Raw genomic sequence first — 20364 nt, 5'->3', positions numbered from 1 at the left:
GCTACAAGACCCCTTTCGAAGTGTGGAGCTCATGCATAGTTCTTCGGATCTGGGCCTCAGTAGAGATAAAATATATTTTGGCTAAAAAGATATGAGCTGCAATGCGCTATGTTGTTGTAACCTGCCCAGGTGCCTTCTGATGAAGGGATGTGTGTTAAGAAAGCCAATATAAAAGCATAAATAAACCTTTATACTGCTCATGCAAATTATTTCTTTGGGGAGCAAGCAGGTATCTACCGTATTTTTTGCTCTATAAGACTCACTTTTTCCCTCCTAAAAAGTAAAGGGAAATGTGTGTGCGCCTTACGGAGCGAATGCAGGCTGCACAGCTATCCCAGAAGCCAGAACAGCAAGAGGGATTGCTGCTTTCACTGCACAGCGATCCCTCTTGCTGTTCTGGCTTCTGAGATTCAGAATATTTTTTTTCTTGTTTTCCTCCTCCAAAAACTAGGTGCGTCTTGTGGTCTGGTGCGTCTTAAAGAGCGAAAAATACGGTATCTATAAGTTTAATCAGGCACCAGTTTTAACAGCAAGAACATAAAATTCATACCTTTGCTTTGGTTTTATAGATTACCACAATAGCTCACCATTTTGCAGTGGAAAAATGCAGTTTTTTACTATTTAGGTTCATAACATGTACATACAAGAGCCTTTGATTTATTGCACAGCATGATTTCAGCACGGAGGATACTAGCAATACGGCTTGGCTCATTAAGAACTAACCAAGCACAAATTCTATGGTGGGCTTTTGCTTTCGGTTTGGGTTTCTTCGACTCAGGTGCTATACAATTCTCCCTACTGTCACTAACCAGTTCCCCATGGTCAAGTCCATCCACACCTGGGCCCTCAAAAGACCTTTACTGAAGTGCCAGCTTTTTCACCTTGCCCAGGAAAGGCCCTGCTTGAAAGAGACGGTTCCAGTCCATCCCAGAGGGGTTTCTCTCTGGCAGAAGACGGCGGCTAGCATTCGAGCGCCACACTTGGGAGAGAGCAGAAAGATGGGAGGAGGGCCGGCTGATCTACCCTTGGGCCTATGAGGCCTCTGCCCTTGGGCAACCAACAAAAACTGCATCATGAAAAAGGTGAATGGAAGATGACTTACCATTGGTTACCTTAACCTTGAGGTCATAATCACTCCACAGTAATAAGCCTCAAGCCTCTCTCTAAGTTTAATGTACCGTATTTTTCCGTGTACAGTGGTACCTCACAAGACAAATGCCTCGTAAGACGAAAAACTCGCAAAACGAAAGAGTTTTTCGTTTTTTTAGTTGCTTCGCAAGACGAAAACGTCTTGCAAGTTTGTTTCCTTTGTCTTAAAACCGTGCATTCACTTCGAGGAGCAACTCATAGCACGCAGTGTGGTAGCCTTTTTTGAGGTTTTTGAAGATTATGGTGATTTTTGAAGCTTTTCCAAAGTCCGTGCTTCGCAAGACGAAAAAACTCGCGGAACGAATTAATTTCGTCTTGCGAGGCACCACTGTATAAGACATGGGGTTTTTTACCAAAAAATTAGGTTTAAAATTGGGGCTCATCCATAGCTGTCAACTTTCAGATTTGAAAATAAGGGATCAGCAGCCTCACCTGTCCTGGGGACAGTCTACGGGGTATCTAACAATCTGGGATAGCGGCGGGAAGCAGCGGGAAACACTGCTGGAATAAGGGAATTTCCCACAAAAAAAGAGAAGGTTGACAGCTATGGGCTCATCTTATACACGGGTAGTGCTGAGGGTGTTTTCTTAATTTGGAATCCCCAAGAATAGGGGGCGTCTTATACATGGGGCGTCTTATACACAGAAAAACACGGTACTTATTAGCTACCGTATTTTTCGCCCTATAGGACGCACCGTCACATAAGGCGCACCTAGTTTTTTGGGGGGGAAATAAAGGGGGGGAATTATTTCCCCCCCAGGCGTGGGGCTGGGGCGGGGGAGGCCCGCCCGAGCTTCCCCCGACCCCAGCCCCCAAACAGGCAGCTCTCTGCAAGCCGTGGGAGCCCAGCGCTGGCTCCCGCTGCTTGCGGAGAGGTCCGCGAAGCCTGGAAGGCGAGAGGGGTCAGTGTGCACCGACACCTCTCGCTCTCCAGGCTTCACCGAAAGCCTGGATTCGCCCCCATTTTTGGAGGGGAAAAAGTGCGTCCTATAGGGCGAAAAATACGGTAAGTGCCTTAGGACAAGGGCTTTCCCTCTCCATAGTCTCTGTCTACAGAGGCTCGGCTGATGGGTGGCAGGGGCAAGAGGAATGCCCTACCCCCAAAATCAACATTTTCTGCCAGTTCTCCCAAGTTGCCTTCTCCCATAGAAGTATATGTAGGTACAGTACTATGGGGAATCCATGCTATAAATAACCATTCAGCCATGGCAAAGCATTTTTTGATAGCGCCTGGGGTGGGGTGGGCGCAGGCGGTGCACCATGAGGGTGGGGGATGCCACTGGAGTGACCCCCACCCTCTGGAGCTAAGCAGGGCTGCGCTGCTCCACCTGCCCAGCTGTGCAGTGCAGAGCCCAGCCGGCCGATGCGGTCGACATCGCCCTGTGAGCCCAGCACCGCTTTCTGAGACTCGCAAAAGCGGCGCAGGGTTGGCAGGATGCATACCTATTGCGTCCTTCTCAAGCCACCCTCCAGGTGGAGAGTAGCATGAGAAGGATGCAACAGCTCATGCGCCCCTCCAAAAACAGTGCCTGGGGCAATGTGCCCCCCCAACCCCTATGCTATGCCTCTGCATTCAGCTGGGAAATTGTGCCCCCAAACCCCACTGATGCCTTCCAGCTGCAGTGGTTGACGATCCTCTGAACAGGAAAGGTAAATAAAGGCTGGAGAACCCAGAACACAAGCACACTGCAGACACCCAGAACTGCACTGCGATTATAGACGCAACCTTCACCATGGGGCACCCATGTTGAAAGAATTCCACTTCCGTGCATGATTAACTATACCAATTCTTATATTTAAAACTGCGGGGAAGTAAGGTGTTGGAGAATCCCTTCTACTAACCTTGAGGCTCTTCAGATATTTGGAACCACAACTCCCAGCATCCCTGAACATGGGCCATGCTGGCTGAGGTTGAGGGTAGCTGTAGTCTGGCATCACCAGGAGGGCACCAGAGGATGGGTTAGGCTGGCTTATATTCGGGGGGGGGGGGCGCACTCTTGAGTCCCTCAGCTGTCTCGAAGCTCGACTGGCAGCTTCCAGTAGCAAGAATTTTCCTATGGTAGCCCCATGCTTGTGTGCTCCCTCTCTTCCCACCCCCACCCCAAAAAGTAGCTAATCTGTTCCATATTTTTAGTTTGTAGGGACCGGTTCCTACCTTTTTTTATTCCAGGTAGTCTTTGAATGAGCTGGCAATTACATGTTAAATGCCAGGTTTAATGTTGATCCTTGTGGGTTTAGAGCTGTACTATTCTTTGTATTTATAATAAGCTCATGTTTTACTTAAAAAAAAAACAACCATACATATGTTAAGCACCATCTTTTGCCTTTTTTTACACCACAAACTGAAGTATGGCAGTCACAAGAGACAGGGCCTTTTCAGTGGTAGCCCTGTCCCTGGGACATTCCACCCAGCTTTGTGTCTGACTGTGAACTTGAGTCTTTAAAGACTTCACTATTCCAATCTGCTTTTAAAATGAATGAACTTGCTGATTCTAATTACTGCACTTTATTTATGGGCTATATTTTACAATTACTGTTTTAGGTTTTAAATAGTTATGTTTTTAATTGTGAGGCACCCCTTTTTGGGCCTGAAAGGCAATAGAAAAACAGCTAAATAAACAAGCTAATTTGGAACATCCAATAATATTTGGAGCTTGCCAGACTCGGCAGATGGGGATTTCTGTGCCTTTCACAAGTTTATTTTTACAGGTGGGGGAGTCAAGCCAATCAGAAACTGCTATGCTTCAAATGTTCCTTCTAAACATTCAGCTACTGGGATATTACATATTTATTAACCTATCCTGGCTAGGATCCCACGTTGCCACTTGCTTTTAGCAGGTGGTCTGTAGACCAGATGGCATGGAATTGCAGGTTGTCACAGAGCCAAGTTGCACTGCATGGAACAGAAGGTTAGGAGTCAAACCAGAAACCTTGCTGCTGAGTGGGGCAGCAGACCTTATGCTCACTATTGCATCTAGCTCTGTCCTGAACTTGTGTGGTTGTGTCAGTACAATATTCTCAGTACGAGACCTCGAATCTCTCCAATAATGTAACATTTGCAGTATAAACCAGGTTAGGGATTTGTTTTTTAAAGCAGCTTTTTCTAGTGATGTACACAACTTTGCACACATACAATGCCTCTTCCAGTCGTACCTTGGAACCCAAACACTTTGCGAGTCGAAAGTTTTGGCTCCCGAACGCCACAAACCCGGAAGTGAGTGTTCCAGTTTGCAAACGTTCTTTGGAACCTGAATGTCCACCGTGGCTTCTGATTGGCTGCAGGAGCTTCCCAAAGCCAACCAGAAGCCACACCTTGGTTTCCAAATGTTTTGGAAGTTCCAAAACCACATAACCACAATATCTTGAATCAGGATAGTGCCCAAAGCAGAGATTCATCCGCTGATCCTATCATAACCCACCCCTTCCTGCTTTTCCACAAGTTTTGGAGAAGGCCATCTCTTTTTAAAAAACACATGTGGGGGCGGGAAAGACACAGTACATGAAATACCCAATGCCCTGAGGGAGAGGTGAATTATGTTTGTGGATCTGCATTCCCTTTATCAGCACAGTTACAGTTCTACTTACTTGGCCACAGACTGAATAACTTTTGAAGATGTGTCCTTGATATTTGTGAGAAACCTCTCCGTCCCGCCCCTAAGAATATCAAAGAATCCGCTGTAAGTCTGGTCACATTCGGCTACCGTCAGACCTAAGAGCCAAGGGCACAGAAAAGTAACTGAGCACCATTTCAGTCTATTAGCTTCAGTGTCAAACAATTTGGTGGTACACTTAAACTCTCTCCTATATTTTTACATTTCTTTAGAAAGGCTCAGTCCTATTATTAAACAAATGGTTGGAAAAGAAATTGCCAAGAAGTACAACCAGACATGGTACTGGGAGATCTCACATATTTTGAAGCTCTGATTAAAAAAAGGGGGGAGGGGGAAATATTTGGGAATATACCTGCATTGTACATGTTGTTAAGCTGCCCTGCTGGCTTTGAGTTCTGTGTTACTACAGCTGAAGATGTCCTAGGCAAAGCGTTATTTCCATAGCCTCCATTTTGTTCAAGGAGCTGGAAAGAAAAATCAGCCATTTCCAGAATTAGCACTTCGATCTCTTTCAAACACACACCCCACCAAAGGGTACAAGCAATACAGTGCATCTTAAAGCCACTTGCCAGGTGGGATCCACAAACGAATTGTATCCTGGCCATAAAATGGGTTCCGCCACTATTCTCTATTTTATTCATTTGAGCTTTTCATCTAATGAAGTTGGCAGAAAAATTAATTGAGGTAAAAAAAAACAGAAATCTTTATACGAAGGTCAATTAAGTACGAAGGAGGATAATGCTCCTTTCCTCTGGAAGAGGAAATGCCAGCACATACCACTTCCCGCAGCACTGCATGACAAGCTCATCAAAGTTAGAGAAAAGTCAATATATACAGTACAGTCATACCTCAGGTTAAATATGCTTCAGGTTGAGCGTTTCAAGTTATGCTCCATGGCAACCCGGAAGTAATGGAGTGCGTTACTTCCAGGTTTCACCACTCGCGCATGCGCAGACGCTCAAAATGACGTAATGCGCATGTATGGAAGTGGCAAAATGTGACCCGCACAGACGCAGACAAGCAGACGCATGTTACGTTGTACTCAGGATGCAAACGGGGCTCCGGAACGGATCCTGTTTGCATCCAAAGGTACCACTGTAAATGTGTGTGTGTGTGTATTTTAATTAAAGAGGGTCCCATAACACAGCACAGAGGTTAGTGGAGAGTCCAGGTCCAAAAGGGCTGAAGACTGGAGCTCAAGCTCTTAGCCTCTACACCATCAAAGTCCTTGTTTCAACTCTGCCCTCCAAAAGCAATCTCGCTAGGTAGCTTTAGGCAAACTATCACCCTCTAAATTTCCTATCAGCCCAACCTCATATTGCTTCTTCTGCAATACAGAGATAGAACTGATCTACTTTACAAGATGGATGCAAACGTCACATTGTATGTGAAGCACCAAATGCGTTTGGTAGATTGCAGGAAGGGAATGTTGCAAAGTTTGATCAGCACTTATATTTCAAGCAGTCCAGAAATAATAAAAAAGATTATTCACATGCAAATACCAAGATGACTAGAAATGAAGCAGATCTTGCTCTCTACCAGCCTCCCCCAAACTCATGCCCACTAACAGCCTCCATTAGCCTCAGTCTCCATAGCCAATGGGCCATGGATGATGGGAATTGTAGTCCAAAATGCTGAGGGGCACCAGGTTGGGGTTTCTCTATACCTGCTACTCATTCCCCTTATTCCCTGACTTCTGAGATCAGAGTCAGGAGGATGGGAAACAGAACAGAATTTATTTGACAACATTGCTTTTGGAAGAATTGTACGAAACACGCCAATCTATTTGCCTTATTCCAACATTGGTGCATCTTCAACGAGCAATTTGGAGTTTCAGTGCAGAGGACCCCAAACCATAAGGCTTTGCTCAATAGCTCCAATTACCTCTGTGATAGGCGACTTTGGGTTCACATTTCTAGCAGCTGCAATCTCCTGCAATTGATTCACAAGCTCCGTGATAGACAGCCTCTCTTCCGGATTCACTTTCAGACTCGATCCTAATAAAATGACACAACAGATTATTGAAACAGGGGTTTAATCTGCAAATCTCAAAGACAAATTTCTGGTTTCCCCTGGCCTAAGATTTCTCTCCTGCCAATCATCCAAAGAGACTTTCAACATGGGTAAAAGACCTGGCTAACGAATATTTGCATAACTTCAGTTATACCACAAGATGTGGCTTTAATTGTTTTAGTGATCAAGGGCTTCGAACTGTGAATAGCTGAGAATTCTCTAAGAAAAGGGAGAAGCTCAGAACATGCTGGGCTGTAGTATACCGTATTTTTCCTTCTATAACACGCAGATTTTTTCTCCTAAAAAGGAAGGGGAAATGTCTGTGCGTGTTATTGAGTGAATGTGTGGTCCTTGGAGCCAAGTGGTGCGAGGGGAGGCAAAAAAAATCAGGCAAAAATAAAATCGCGCGTCTCCTAGAAGGGAAACTTGAAAAGAGGAAGCGGCTGCTTTCCTGCATTCTGCCTCAGGGTCTTACTGCCCACCCTCCTCTGTTTCGTTGCTGTGTTTGCTCAAACGGAACAAAGAGCAGGGAAAGCCCCTCCCCTCCAGGCAAGCAGAGGGAAAGCAGAGTGTGTCTCTGTGCTCCGTGCAGGAGGGAGAGAGAGAGAGCGTGCGAGCTGGCTGACTTGGGTGGGTAGGTGAGGGAAAACTTTTGCCTTCCTTTCCTCCCTCCTCCTGTTATACCCCTCTCCTGCATTCTTAGCCAGCTGCTTCTCTGCACACCCCTCTCGTGCTCCTTGTCCCTTCTGTGTTTTTCCTTCCCTCCCCACTTAAAATGTGGTTAAAAAGCATGGATCCACATGGATCCTCAGGATCTTTGCATTCAGTCACCCCAAATTCACCATCAGATCACATAGCATGTCCATGGTTACAGCCTGCCCCCCCAAAATCACGCACCCACTGTTGCCTGGGGCTGCAATGGTGCAAAAACGTGGTTAAAAAGCATGGATCTACATGGATCCTCAGGATCTTTGCATTGGGTCAGCCCAAATTCACCATCAGAGCACATAGCATGTTCATGGCTACAGCCTGCCCCCCAAAAATCACGCACCCACTGTTGCCTGGGGCTGCAATGGTGCAAAAACGTGGTTACAAAGCATGGATCCACAGGGATTCTCAGGATTTTTGCATTGGGTCACCCCAAATTCACCATCAGATCACATGTCTGTGGCCACAGCATGAAGCACAAAAATGACACATCCACTGTTTCATTCAGAATGTTTTTTCCCTTGTTTTCCTCCTCTAAAAACGATGTGCGTGTTATGGTCAGGTGCGTGTTATAGAGCAAATAATACGGTAATACTTTTAGTCACCCACGAGTGGTGAATCCCTTCCACATATGCTAGAACAAGGCTTCCCTAAACTGGTGCTTTCCAAAAGTTTAAGACTCCCAACTCCCATCATCTCTGATCACTGGTCATGCTGGCTTGAGCTGATGGAAGTTGTAGTACACATCATCGGGTGGGCCATAAATCGCCTACCTGTGCACTGGAATAAAGTCAACACTACACTCAAATAATAAAAAGATGGAACGGTTAACTTCACTGCCACTTCTAATTTCTTAGATTCATGGATTTTCTCTTCAAACTGCATGTATACTGTCATTTCCCATTAATTACATGAACAGAAACTATTTTTTAAAAGGTGCATTTTTGCAAAGGAAGCAAACAAAAAGAACCTTAAATTCATACATCAGTTCATTCCCCTTTCAGTACAGACTTAAACTTACGAATGAGATCATGAAACACTGTGTATCTTGTGTCATTCTGAGGAATTGAATATTTTCCATTGACTATTCGAAGCTTAGCTCCATCTTCGAATGGATGTTGCCTGAAGCACAACAGATAGAGGATACAACCCAATGCCTGCAGGGAAAGAATACAGAAGTTAACACACACACAAAAACCCTCACCAAATTCCTAAATAGTTAAGTTGTTCAAGCTTAAATCAAATCAGCTATGGGAGCTATTATTTCGTTTCATCCAATAGCCTATGGTATTCAATTACTTCGGAGCAGACTACAGCACTGGATGATCTGCGGCAGCCATGCAGCCATAATGAGTGCTAACCGGTTTGTTGCCTTAATCCCAGTGAATATCCCACACGAAACCATGATTTGGCTTCCCAGATTGAGCCTTGGCTGCCATCCCACGTTTGTATCTCGACCACAACACAACAGAGGGTGGCAAGACGAGAACGGGCCTTTCCAATGGTGGCTCCTGCTCTCTCTTTAGGCGCCAGGCAAAAACATGCCTTCTTCAATCAGGCCTTTCACCATCTATGGCCTATTTGTGTGGCTGAGATGTTTTAATGCAGTTCATTTTTTAAAAAAATATATGCTGGTTAAAATGTGTGTATGTGTTTTGTGTTTTGCTTAAAATATTGAAAGTCGCTTTGAGCTGCCATGGCAAAAAAGCGACCAATAAATTTAATAAATAATCGCAACACTTCAGCAGTTCCCACATTCTGCTCTCTCAGAGATGATGAGGACAGGAAACGCAGGGGATCATGTCAAAACTGAGCAAGAATGTGCATATAAGTACTGAATCGATTTCTCATCAACTACAGAAGTTTGGTAAGCTTGACACTGTTGTAAACAAAAATTGCCCTTTTCCCTTATGGGGTATCCAAGAGCCCAGAGTCCTTACATAGGTTCCCTATTGGTAGCAGAGAATAACAGAGGCCAACCAGAGAATATTGAGAAGCAAAGCAGCTAGTAAGCTTGATCTTTATTATCTGTTGCAACAGGGTGCTCCCCTCACCTGCAGGAAAGGAGGAGGAACCCAGAAAAATGGCGCGCAAGGCCTCATAAAGACTTTTGAAATTCCCACCCTGTCGATCAAGACCACCCCCAGAAACATCATACATACATCACAGAAGGGGTGTAACCTAAGACCACCCCTCAGATACATCATACGTACATCACAAAAAAGGCGGTCTAAAACAGAAATTTTGAATATTGTTTTTCTCCAGTCGTTGTTGATCTCCTGTCTGGCAGGTTACTTGATTGGATTGCCTGGGGAGCCTGGCCAGTCTTTTGTAATGATAAATACTTAGTTCCTGGGCCCGGTCACAGGCTCACACCCTATTCATATCTTAAATTTGCCCTTAAGACAGGATTTGTGAGGAAAGAGACAATGGGGAAGTTTCCCACTTTGACCTTGCAGAGAAAACATTTGCTCAGTTTAGGAATCAAAATGGTTCCAGGTCGGTCTTCCTGTGCTGATCTATGTATGTGCTTGGTTGGCACACTTATGAACATTACCATATATCTAAGACCATAAAATTCCTATCACAACACCCAGCAGAGCAATACAGAATAATCTGCCTGCCCATCAGTTCTATGTATTCTCCTGCTGCTTTCACCACCCTATATGGAGTCAAACCATTGGTCCATCTAACTCAGTATCATCTACACTGAGTGGCAGCGACTCATCAGGCTTTCAGACAGCACTTTTCCCCAGCCCTACTTGGGAGTCACGAGGTACTGAACATGGGACTTTATTGCATTCACAGCAGATGCTCTACAAACTGAGCTACTGTCCTTCCCCACAAACTGATCCTGAGTGCCTCAGGACAAGATGCTGTACTGCCCATGCAGTCATGTATTCACAATGTAAAAGGTTAAGGTAAAGGACCCCTGGGAGGTTAAGTCCAGTCAAAGGTGACTATGGGGTTGCGGCGCTCATCTTGCTTTCAGGCCGAGGGAGCCGGCGTTTGCCCACAGACAGCTTTCCGGGTCTTGTGGCCAGCATGACTAAAGCGCTTCTGGCGCAACGGGACACCGTGACGGAAGCCAGAGCACACGGAAACGCCGTTTACCTTCCTGCCACAGCGGTACCCATTTATCTACTTGCACCGGCGTGCTTTTGAACTGTTAGGCTGACAGGAGCTGGGGCAGAGCAATGGGAGCTCACCCTGTCACAGGGATTCAAACCACCGACCTTCTGATCGGCAAGCCCAAGAGGCTCAGTGGTTTAGACCACAGCGCCACCCGCGTCCCTACAATGTATGCACAATGTATTCACCAGTAAGACTGGAACATTGTCTGCTGTTCACTGCATTGTGCTTAAGGCATTCCTATCAGTACATTCTATCAAATCCGTCAACAAGAGAATTATTCTCTCTCCTGCCTCTCCCTCTTCCTTCCCAGCTTCAATTAGAAAAACTGAGAGTATAGCCAGAAATTACTTCCAAATACCTCTTTTCTTTTAGCTGTACTTCCTTAGAACTGCACTGGTTCCCCCCACTCCCACCAACCACTTACATAAAAATGCAAGCCGCCTATCCCTGTTTGGCTTTAACATTCCCAATGTTCTTGAAAAATCTGTGTGCTTGCTTATATGTCTCTTCTCCTCCGGTTCCTTGTGTTGTGTTGTCCTTGTAAATTTCCAGATGATTTGGCACAGACTTGTCTATTTTTAATTCAATGCACAGTGTTTGGTAGCTTAAAGCACTTCAGGTTGCTTCCAATGTCAGGGCAGTCCAACCGAAGAAATTAAATGGACAAGGTTAACCTAGGTCAATTGATTTCAAGGGTTTTACGCTATTGGGTCAGATTTGGTGAAAGTGTTAACAGTGAACTCACCCATTCCTAATAAAGGAGTGAGAGGTTTTCACAACTACAACACTAGCCAACAGAGAAAGAGGTAACAGCACACACTCACCTGAGAAATTCTAGATGCCTTTGGCTCCTCCTTTTCCTGAACTGTTTGTTTAAGGTGGTCACATTTTAAGAACTATGTAAGCTTGCCTGTTTTCCTCTTCCTTCTCTATCCCTTTTCCTTGTGTGTTGTATGCTTTATTAGACTGAAAACCTGTGGGCAAGGACTGCCTTGTTTTTAAATCTGTATGGTGCTTAGTGAAATGTTAGGTGCTTTAGAACTGAAAATAATATTTAACCAAAGGAAAGAGTATCAGGAGCAAAATGTGTTTTGTTTGTTTGTTTATTATATGTATTAAGTCACTACCACATTTTTGAAGTTTTAACGTCTATATTGCAGTGGTGTTATTGTGTATGCTTTACTGGTTTACTATGAACCACCTTGGGATGAAATGGAGGGGCAGAAATTCCCTAAACAAATACAAATTCCAGAAAATATTCAGAAATAAGGTATCACACAAGGTCTAATCTACGTACAAAGAAAATGCTTACCCAAATATCTTGTTTTTCATCAATTGGAAAGTTTGAATATAGATCTATTATTTCAGGAGTCCTATACATTGGTGTTGTGTTCCTTGTGATCTGTAGACACACAAAATAAAGGCATTTTTCTTCTTCTATACACTTAGCAGAGATTCAGACCCAAAATAAAATTTAAAAGGAACCTAGAGCACCCCAAGCACAAAATGCTTTGATTTTCATCAAAACAATCTGTATGCCAAATTTGGGTTTCTGTAACTCCTGCAGCAGCAACGAATAAAAAGAAACAAAATGATTTTTTGTCTTTGTGGCATGCAAATCAAGATTAACATTCAGGAAATGAATGTGAAAGTCAATTCTTGTTCCTAAGTACAGTACAGTACAGTACAGTACAGTACAGTACAGTACAGTACAGTATTAGTAGTCTGTCAGGTGTAAAGGTAAGGGACCCCTGGACAGTTAAGTCCAGTCAAAGGCGACTATGGAGTTGTAGTGCTCATCTCACTTTCAGGCTGAGGGAGCCAGCGTTTGTCCACAGACAGCATTCCAGGTCATGTGGCCAGCAGGACTAAACTGCTTCTGGCATAACAGAACACCGCGACGGAAACCAGAGCACACTGACACGCCGTTTACCTTCCCACCACAGCGGTACCTATTTATCTACTTGCACTGGCATGCTTTCAAACTGCTAGGTTGGCTAGGACGCGGGTGGTACTGTGGTCTAAACCACTGAGCCACTGGGCTTGCCAATCAGAAGGTCGATGGTTCAAATCCCTGCAAGAGGATGAGCTCCCATTGCTCTGTACCAGCTCCTGCCAACCTAGTCTGTTAGACTGGATATATATGTAGATAGCAATATTCTCCTCTTACAAGCCATGGGATGTGGCAGGGAACTCTCAAAGAAGAGGGATCTTCTTTGATCTGTTTCTTGGTTATTTATTCATTTATTAAATGCATTTATATACCACTTAATATTTCAAAAACTTGTAAGCAGCATTATGCTATTCCAGGAATGATTTCAGATGCCTGTAGCCAATGGGCCACCCTTTTGAGAGTTCCCCACCACCACCACCACCCATGGTTTACAACCTGATGACCCTGTGACCAGTAAATCTGCAATCCTCCTGTTCCCACATAGCCAGCCGACTGACCACTGCAAACTCCATGTAGCACTGCCTTAAAAGCTATCATGAAGTTCCAGCAAAATATAGTGGCCCCTGGTGACTAGGAGAGGGCACTGCAGCATCCTAGATCATGGCTCCCTGATTTTCTCTCAGACTAAAGGTAAAGGTAAAGGGACCCCTGACCATTAGGGTCCAGTCGTGACCGACTCTGGGGTTGTGGCGCTCATCTCACTTTATTGGCCAAGGGAGCCGGCGTACAGCTTCCGGGCCATGTGGCCTGCATGACTAAGCCACTTCTGGCGAACCAGAGCAGTGCACAGAAACACCATTTACCTTCCCGCTGGAGTGGTACCTATTTATCTACTTTCACTTTGATGTGCTTTTGAACTGCTAGGTTGGCAGGAGCAGGGACTGAGCAACGGGAGCTCACCCCGTTGCAAGGATTCGAACCACCGACCTTCTGATCAGCAAGTCCTAGGCTCTGTGGTTTAACCCACAGCACCACCTACGTCCCTCTTCTAAGACTGCTGCTCCCTAAATTCAGGTTCCTGTTGCTATTCTACCAGCCCTTGCCAAAAGCGTTCCAGGTTCTCTGAAAAGCAGCTCTCAGAAGTAATGTTATACAAATCAGGGCGACACAGGCAGCTTGGCTCACAATTCATTTTGGAAACCGAATGCAGAACTTTTGGACACAACTTTTACGTTATCTGAACGAAATATATTCAGCCTTAACCAACAGAGAAGACCGAAGTACCCAAGAGATGTAGTATTTGTGCTGTGGTTCGGAGAGAAAAGGACACTTTATGTGGTGCTTCTTAGCAGACAGCACAATCTAATGCAGTGGGGCTTATTCCCAGGTTAAATGTGTACAGGCTTGCAGCCATACGCAGCTGAAGGCTACTATTTTATTACAGCAGTAGTTTAAGAATTTCTTGTATAGGACCAGGAAAAGAATGCCCCCCCCAATAACATTTCCAAGTGATTTCCACTGAAACAGAATTTGATCTAATGGATTTAAGGGATACCAAAAAGCCTAGAGTTACAAAACGTTGAAAATAAATCAGAGTATCAGGTTTCTCACCTCCTCTTCAACCGCTGCTCTTTTCTGTGCGGACCAGTTGTAGTCAGGGTAATGTGCTATGGTTGTTGCACTGCCAAAGTCACAGAGTTTAATTGTTCCTTGGTTACTCATCAGCATATTTTCTATCTGTACGGACAATCAAGTGGGGAGTTTAAGGGCGCACATTCAGCAGACACACTTACATTTATATTAAAAAAGGCAGCTTTTCATGCATATATCCTCCAAGTTCACAGCATCAAAGCACACAAGATTTATCAATTCTGTACTGGCTGCACTGTTCACACTCCCTAATACGTGTGTTTATTTTAGAAGAGGCCTTCCCTCTGGAGAGCAGCGAATGCTGCTTCTTAGATTAGCCTAATGGAATAAAGTACAACGAAAGATGCGATAAACATCATGTAGCTAGCAATATTTCCCAGACTACTTTTAATTAGGGATTGCACTACAAGAATGTTTCCATATGGCTGGCTGTATGAACGAGCCCCAAGAGATCTAAAATGTAGTGACTGTTATAAAAGCATTCTATGAACCATTTGATTTGGACTTCCATATGTGCCCACCACTAAGCTTGCGACTAACTTAGTGTGTGGGCTGCGTACATGTACGACCAATCCTTAACATCCTCCCACCTCTTTATTCTCAGCCAATATAATTTAGTAGCATGTTTTTGCCAACCAGGCAGAGGGCCTTCTCGGTAGTGGCACCCTCCCTGTGGAACACCCTCCCATCAGATGCTAAGGAAATGGACAACTCTCTGACTTTTAGAAAACATCTGAAGACAACCCTCTATTGGGAAGTTTTTAATATTTGAGGTTTTACTATATTTTTATACGCTGTAAGCCACCAAGAGTGGCTGGGGAAACCCACCCAGATGGGTGGTGTATAAATAATAACTTTATTACCACTATTATTATTATTATCCGATGCAATACTTTTCTATTTACTACATGACAAACTCAAAACACACTCAGTCTAAATATTATAAACTGCTTTTAGGTTCATTCGTTTTCTACCCTCAAGCAGTATATAAATTTTATGAAAAGATTAAATAACTTGCTACTGGCTGCTGCTCCGGATTCATAACAAACTCCTCCTTTGCATAAATCAGCCGTTCAGCTTGTTTCGAATTCTGTACCTTTAAATCTCTATGAATAATAGGAGGTTTCTGCTTATGCATGTGTTGCACTGCACGGCAGGTCTGATAAAAGATCTTCAACACCGTGTCGCAGGAGAGGGGCCCTTTGGATTCAGCTTTCCTCAGAAATTCCACCACTTGCCCTGCGGACGAAAAATTCATAAAACTCTGAGAGGGGAATACGAGGGCCTCCTAAGAACTCTCAGCACCCCTTAACAAACTGCAATTCCCTGGGGAGTTGTACACTACCAATTTAGGGAAGCCATGGCTGTTTAAAGTGGGATAATAACACTTTAAACATGCAGATGTGGCGCCACACACACAAACCAAGCAAGCAAGGAAGCAAACAACATGGCTTCTTCTATATTTGAGTGATAATTTGGCCCCCACCCCAGACCAGAAAGGGTAGAGCCCACCCTACTTGCCAATTAATTTCCTTCCTTAGTTCTTCCTTTCTTGTGAGTGAACACACCACAAAATGGGGGTCCAAGTCTCCACCCTCAAACGTCTGCCACCTCAAACCAGGATGAGATGGGCGGCCATCTTGCCCCGTTATTAGCCCACAAACAGCAAACCTCTCATGCCCTCCTACACAATATTAGATTGCTAAGCAAATCTTCCTGTCCTGTTCCTAAGCAGTGGCTCCTGCACATATAAAACAAGGAACTCCAGCGTATGTGAAATGTTAATTCCCCAGCCCTCAATTCTCAAACCATGGCCAAGATCCAAGGGCAGCAGGAGGGGGAGTGGAGGAGTGAGCAAAAGCAAAAACTGGGCCCTGTCAGTCTCAGCTGCCTGCAGTTCTCACTGCAAGAAGAAAAGGCTGACTAACTTCAAATGCAAAACATCTACTAGCTCTGGATACAGACCAAAGGGGAAAGCCATAAAAAAAACCCTCTTCCAAGTGTTTCTTCTCTTCCAACTTGGCACAAGGACAAAGGAGCCATCGTGTCTGTGTGACCTGCACGGCAGGGTGCCCTTCAGTCTCGGTCACACCAATTAATTAGAGAGCAAATTTTAATCGGCAATTAAAGCTGTGATTAAAGCTCACAGTCCTAATTAATATCCGTCTCGGGGGGGGGGGGGAGAGAAAGGGAAAAAAGAATAACTGTGTGGGAGGAAAGAAGAGCCAGTCATTTCTACGTCAATTTAAAATGCCTTTCCCAATGTGGCTTTCAATAAACAAGAAGGTTATGAGAGAGGGGTCAGGGGAGACCGATGCATGGATTGCTTCTGTGTAAGGCACACAACCGATCATTGAATATTCCTTTTTTTATTAAAAAAGGGGAGGGGGACAACCACCTTGTAAAGTAAAGGACCCCATGATGGTTAAGTCCAGTCAAGGGCGACTATGGGGTTGTGGAGCTCATCCTGCTTTCAGGCTGAGGGAGCCGGCGTTTGTCCACAGACAGCTTTCCAGGTCATGTGGCCAACATGGCTAAACCGCTTCTGGCACAACAGGATACTGTGACGAGTGCCAGAGCTCACAGAAACACCATTGACCTTCCCGCCACAGCGGTACCTATTTATCTACTTGCATTGGCATGCTTTCAAACTGCTAGGTTGGCAGGAGCTGGGACAGGGCAATGGGAGTTCACTCTTTTGTGGGGATTCGAACCGCTGACCTTCTGATCGGCAAGCCCAAGAGGCTCTGTGGTTTAGACCACAGCGCCACCTGCATCCAAACCACCTTGTATTGCATGCTAGTGTCTGTATAAGAAGGCCAACGAGCAAGCTTCACTTTGTATATAGGGCAGTGAGCAGCTGGAGACCCAACATTAGGAAACACTGGTATAGGAGCTCTGCATAATCGGGACTCCTGGTTGTGTGGGTGCCATAGCTGTCAACTTACAGATTTGAAAATAAGGGACCAGCAGCCTCGAAAATAAGGGATCAGCAGCCAAAATAAGGGACTTTCCAGGCACAGGTATGTTCGACTTCTGAGCCCCTCTGAGCCAAAGGCAAAAAGCCCAGCCAGAAGCCAAACGAAGCCTCAAGCAGTGGTTCCCACAGCACAGCAACCCGGCAAAGCGGATGTAGCAAGGAAAACCACCGTCACCTCTCCGCTGGGAAGCGCTGAGCAAAAGCGAGTCCCCAGGCAACGTGGCCGATTTGATTGGCACAAGGCATGCAAGCTCCACTCCCCAGTCATTCTTAGACTCCTTATTGGGTGAGCAACGCAGCCAAGCAACACAGTTGGAGCCTCCCTCCTCCCTGGCCGGCAGGGAGGGAGGGAGAGGAGCTACTTCCTTTGAAACCCGGGAAATTTAAGGGACATCATCAATAAGGGACAGCAGCGGGACACGGCGCTGGGATGAGGGAGTTTCCTGCCAAATAAGGGACGGTTGACAGCTCTTGTGGGTGCCTAGCTCAAAAGGTGCACCTGTAAATGAGGGGGAGCTCACAACTTGGCTTTAGACAAACACATGCAACACATGGTTGTTAAAAAAGAAGACCTGACATCAGGCACAGGGCAAATGCAGAGCTGGGGGCCTGAGGCTGTACTCTAAGAACCCCCAGCATAGAACACCATATCCATAGATGCGAGAGTGACTTGCGAAGTAGCTTGCCGGGTTGGGAAGAGCCGCTGTGCTAGCTTCCAGGCAGGTGGGTCACATTTGCTTTACCAAGAGGTGATGCGGCCCAGACGTCAGTGCAGTGTGAACGCACCAGAAAGAGTGCTGGATTGGCTCTGCCCGTGCATCTGCACCGCACCAACCATCCTGCCCCTCTCCGTCCCGGGAAGCAACAACTGAAAGGTCCAGCTTCTGGGAAGCTAGCGTAGCGTCTCCACCCTACCTAGTGGACAAGATCTGTGACACTGGCTGTAAGCGGCAACCTCTTTGTGACAAGAAAAGAGCCCTAACCTGATTTAATAGATAGAAGACAGGGGGCAGTAGAAGGGAAGCAACAACTCCATGGAAAACAAGGTGGGAAGTCAACGAAATCAAGAGAAAAGACAAAATTGTATCTTGATTGTGTATGTTAAAAATATTGAAACTTGGTAAAATACAATTGAAAAGGAAAACAGCCTTATCTTACTGGACATGAGCCCAGTAGCCATAGCAAGGAGTTCCACGAAGGAATAGAGTGCTCCATCCCTTCTCAGCATCCAGCATCAAAACCAAAGTAGGCTGCCAGGAGGCATAGAAATGTGTTTGGTATAGAAATGTACTACCAAAGGTCTCTTGTTCCTCCTCTGCCAAGACCCCAGCTGGCCACTAGAGGTTTTTGCTGACTAAGTAAAATTGGTCAGCTTATCTACAAAGCTGGAAGGATGTTTTGACCAGCCTCACCACAGTCATCTCTGAAGGAAGGACCGGCTTGGCCGAAGTGCTAGATTAGTCCACCAAACAATAAAGAGCCCACATAAATTATCATTTTACCTCTGCAAAGCTCGGTTAGCAGAAGAAACTCCCCTTGCCCAGTATCAGATTCCTCTTTTCCAATCGATGCAGCAGAGCAGAACTGGACAACGTTCGGGTGACCAGATAGCTTTTTCTAGAGGATTTCATCTGTTAAAGTTTCAAAGATTGCTAGATTTGGAACACATCTTTTGCAGCCAGGTTATACAATAAAGAACAGCTCGTTCCCTTGAGAGATTACAGTCCCAAATCCATTGGAATTCCCAGCTTTCTCTGGAGGCAGGGAGCGTGCGGGCAAATCTACCGCTACAGAAACATTTCCAATAATGTTTTAAGAAATAAGAACAGGTCACAAAGCACATTTCTTTTTATAGTGCCTATGTGAACTGGGAAAATTAAGACAAGCCAAAATTTTAATCTGTATGGCTTCACTTAATGTGTCGGAAGAAATCCTGGTGCCACAAACAAAAAGAAAGATCATTTGTACAATACTATGGAATTTCTGAACTACACAGATATGATCCCTTAGACAACCTGTGACCACCAAAGACAGATATGCATAACTGTGTAATTAAGGACTGCTTTACCCAAAGCGTTTCAGGTTGTCTCTAAAAGGATACCATAAAACAAACTTCTTGAATGATGGCTTTGTTCTTTTCTTCTTCATTAGATAATAATCTCTGTCAGGAAATAAAGATGTTATAGAAATGTAAAATTGTTAACAAGGCATTATGCTTTTTATGAATGGATTCCAAATATTGTTGCATTTATCCATACAGTGGTGCCCCGCAAGACGAACGCCTCGCAAGACGGAAAACCCGCTAGACGAAAGGGTTTTCCGTTTTGGAGGCACTTCACAAAACGAATTTCCCTATGGGCTTGCTTCGCAAGATGAAAATGTCTTGCGAGTTCCTGCGGGTTTTTCCCCCCCCCCTTTTCCTAAGCCCTAAGCCGCTTATCAGCTGATCTGCTGATAAACCGCTTATCAGCTGATCCGCTAAAAGCCGCTAAACCGCTAATAGCGCTAATCTGCTAAACTGTCAATGGGTTTGCTTCGCAAGACGAAAAAACCGCTATACGAAGAGCCTCACGGAACGGATTAATTTCGTCTTGCGAGGCACCACTGTACACAATCTGCGTTGAAAAGCAATCTGTTCATGTGTTGCTAGAGTTGCTGTATCTTCTATCCACTGATCATAGAGAGACATGGCATTATCTTTCCAATAAATTAATATCAGTCTTTTTTATGACAGCATATATTCTTATGATTTATATAATGAAAGAGACATTTCACAGCCCACACGCAAATATCAGGGACAGCCTGCCTTGCCATCTTCAACATCCATTGTGAAGCACTGGTGACAAGAAGCATGGCAGCACCAGAGACCCATCAATTATGTTATCATTATGAAGTCACTTGCAAGAATAGTTCCAACATTTTGGGGGGAGAGAATCTTAGCCCAGTATAACAGTCTCCCTCAACATAACACTCTTCAAATTTTGTCAGATCACAACTCCCATCAGACACCAGCTGCATGGCCAATGGGAGTTGTAGTCCAACAACATACCAAGGGCATCCGGTTGAGGAATGTCATTTTGCATGGAAACACCTTTCAGATTTCTGCAATTCCACATGCTTGTGGTTTTGCTTGTGACCTAAAACCTTGTGCAAGCTTAGTGCCTAGTGCAAATTCCTGGGAGTCTTAATTTTCACTTGGAAAGTTGCAGATTGTTACGGTTAAC

The 20364-nt window shown here is 45.0% G+C and overlaps 1 protein-coding gene across 3 annotated transcripts in view; it reads right to left on the bottom strand.

Moving 5' to 3' along the window:
- The window catches only part of GAK (cyclin G associated kinase), a 78478-nt gene that overhangs the window by 37006 nt on the left and 21108 nt on the right, over window positions 1-20364 (bottom strand). For all 3 annotated transcript variants that reach the window (XM_083718389.1, XM_083718390.1, XM_083718391.1), the window contains exons 3-11: window positions 19242-19301; window positions 18643-18757; window positions 15257-15399; window positions 14122-14247; window positions 11929-12018; window positions 8503-8638; window positions 6645-6757; window positions 5113-5224; window positions 4735-4858 (exon numbers count right to left, since the gene is read on the bottom strand). In XM_083718389.1, coding sequence (XP_083574515.1) covers window positions 4735-4858; window positions 5113-5224; window positions 6645-6757; window positions 8503-8638; window positions 11929-12018; window positions 14122-14247; window positions 15257-15399; window positions 18643-18757; window positions 19242-19301 — 1019 coding nt within the window. The remainder of the gene's footprint in view (window positions 1-4734; window positions 4859-5112; window positions 5225-6644; window positions 6758-8502; window positions 8639-11928; window positions 12019-14121; window positions 14248-15256; window positions 15400-18642; window positions 18758-19241; window positions 19302-20364) is intronic.

This window comes from Podarcis gaigeae (genome assembly GCF_964106915.1).
Source record: "Podarcis gaigeae genome assembly, chromosome: 17".
NCBI lineage: Eukaryota > Metazoa > Chordata > Lepidosauria > Squamata > Lacertidae > Podarcis > Podarcis gaigeae.
The sequence above is the reverse complement of the archived record's forward strand: the minus strand, read 5'-3'. Positions and strand labels throughout refer to the sequence as shown.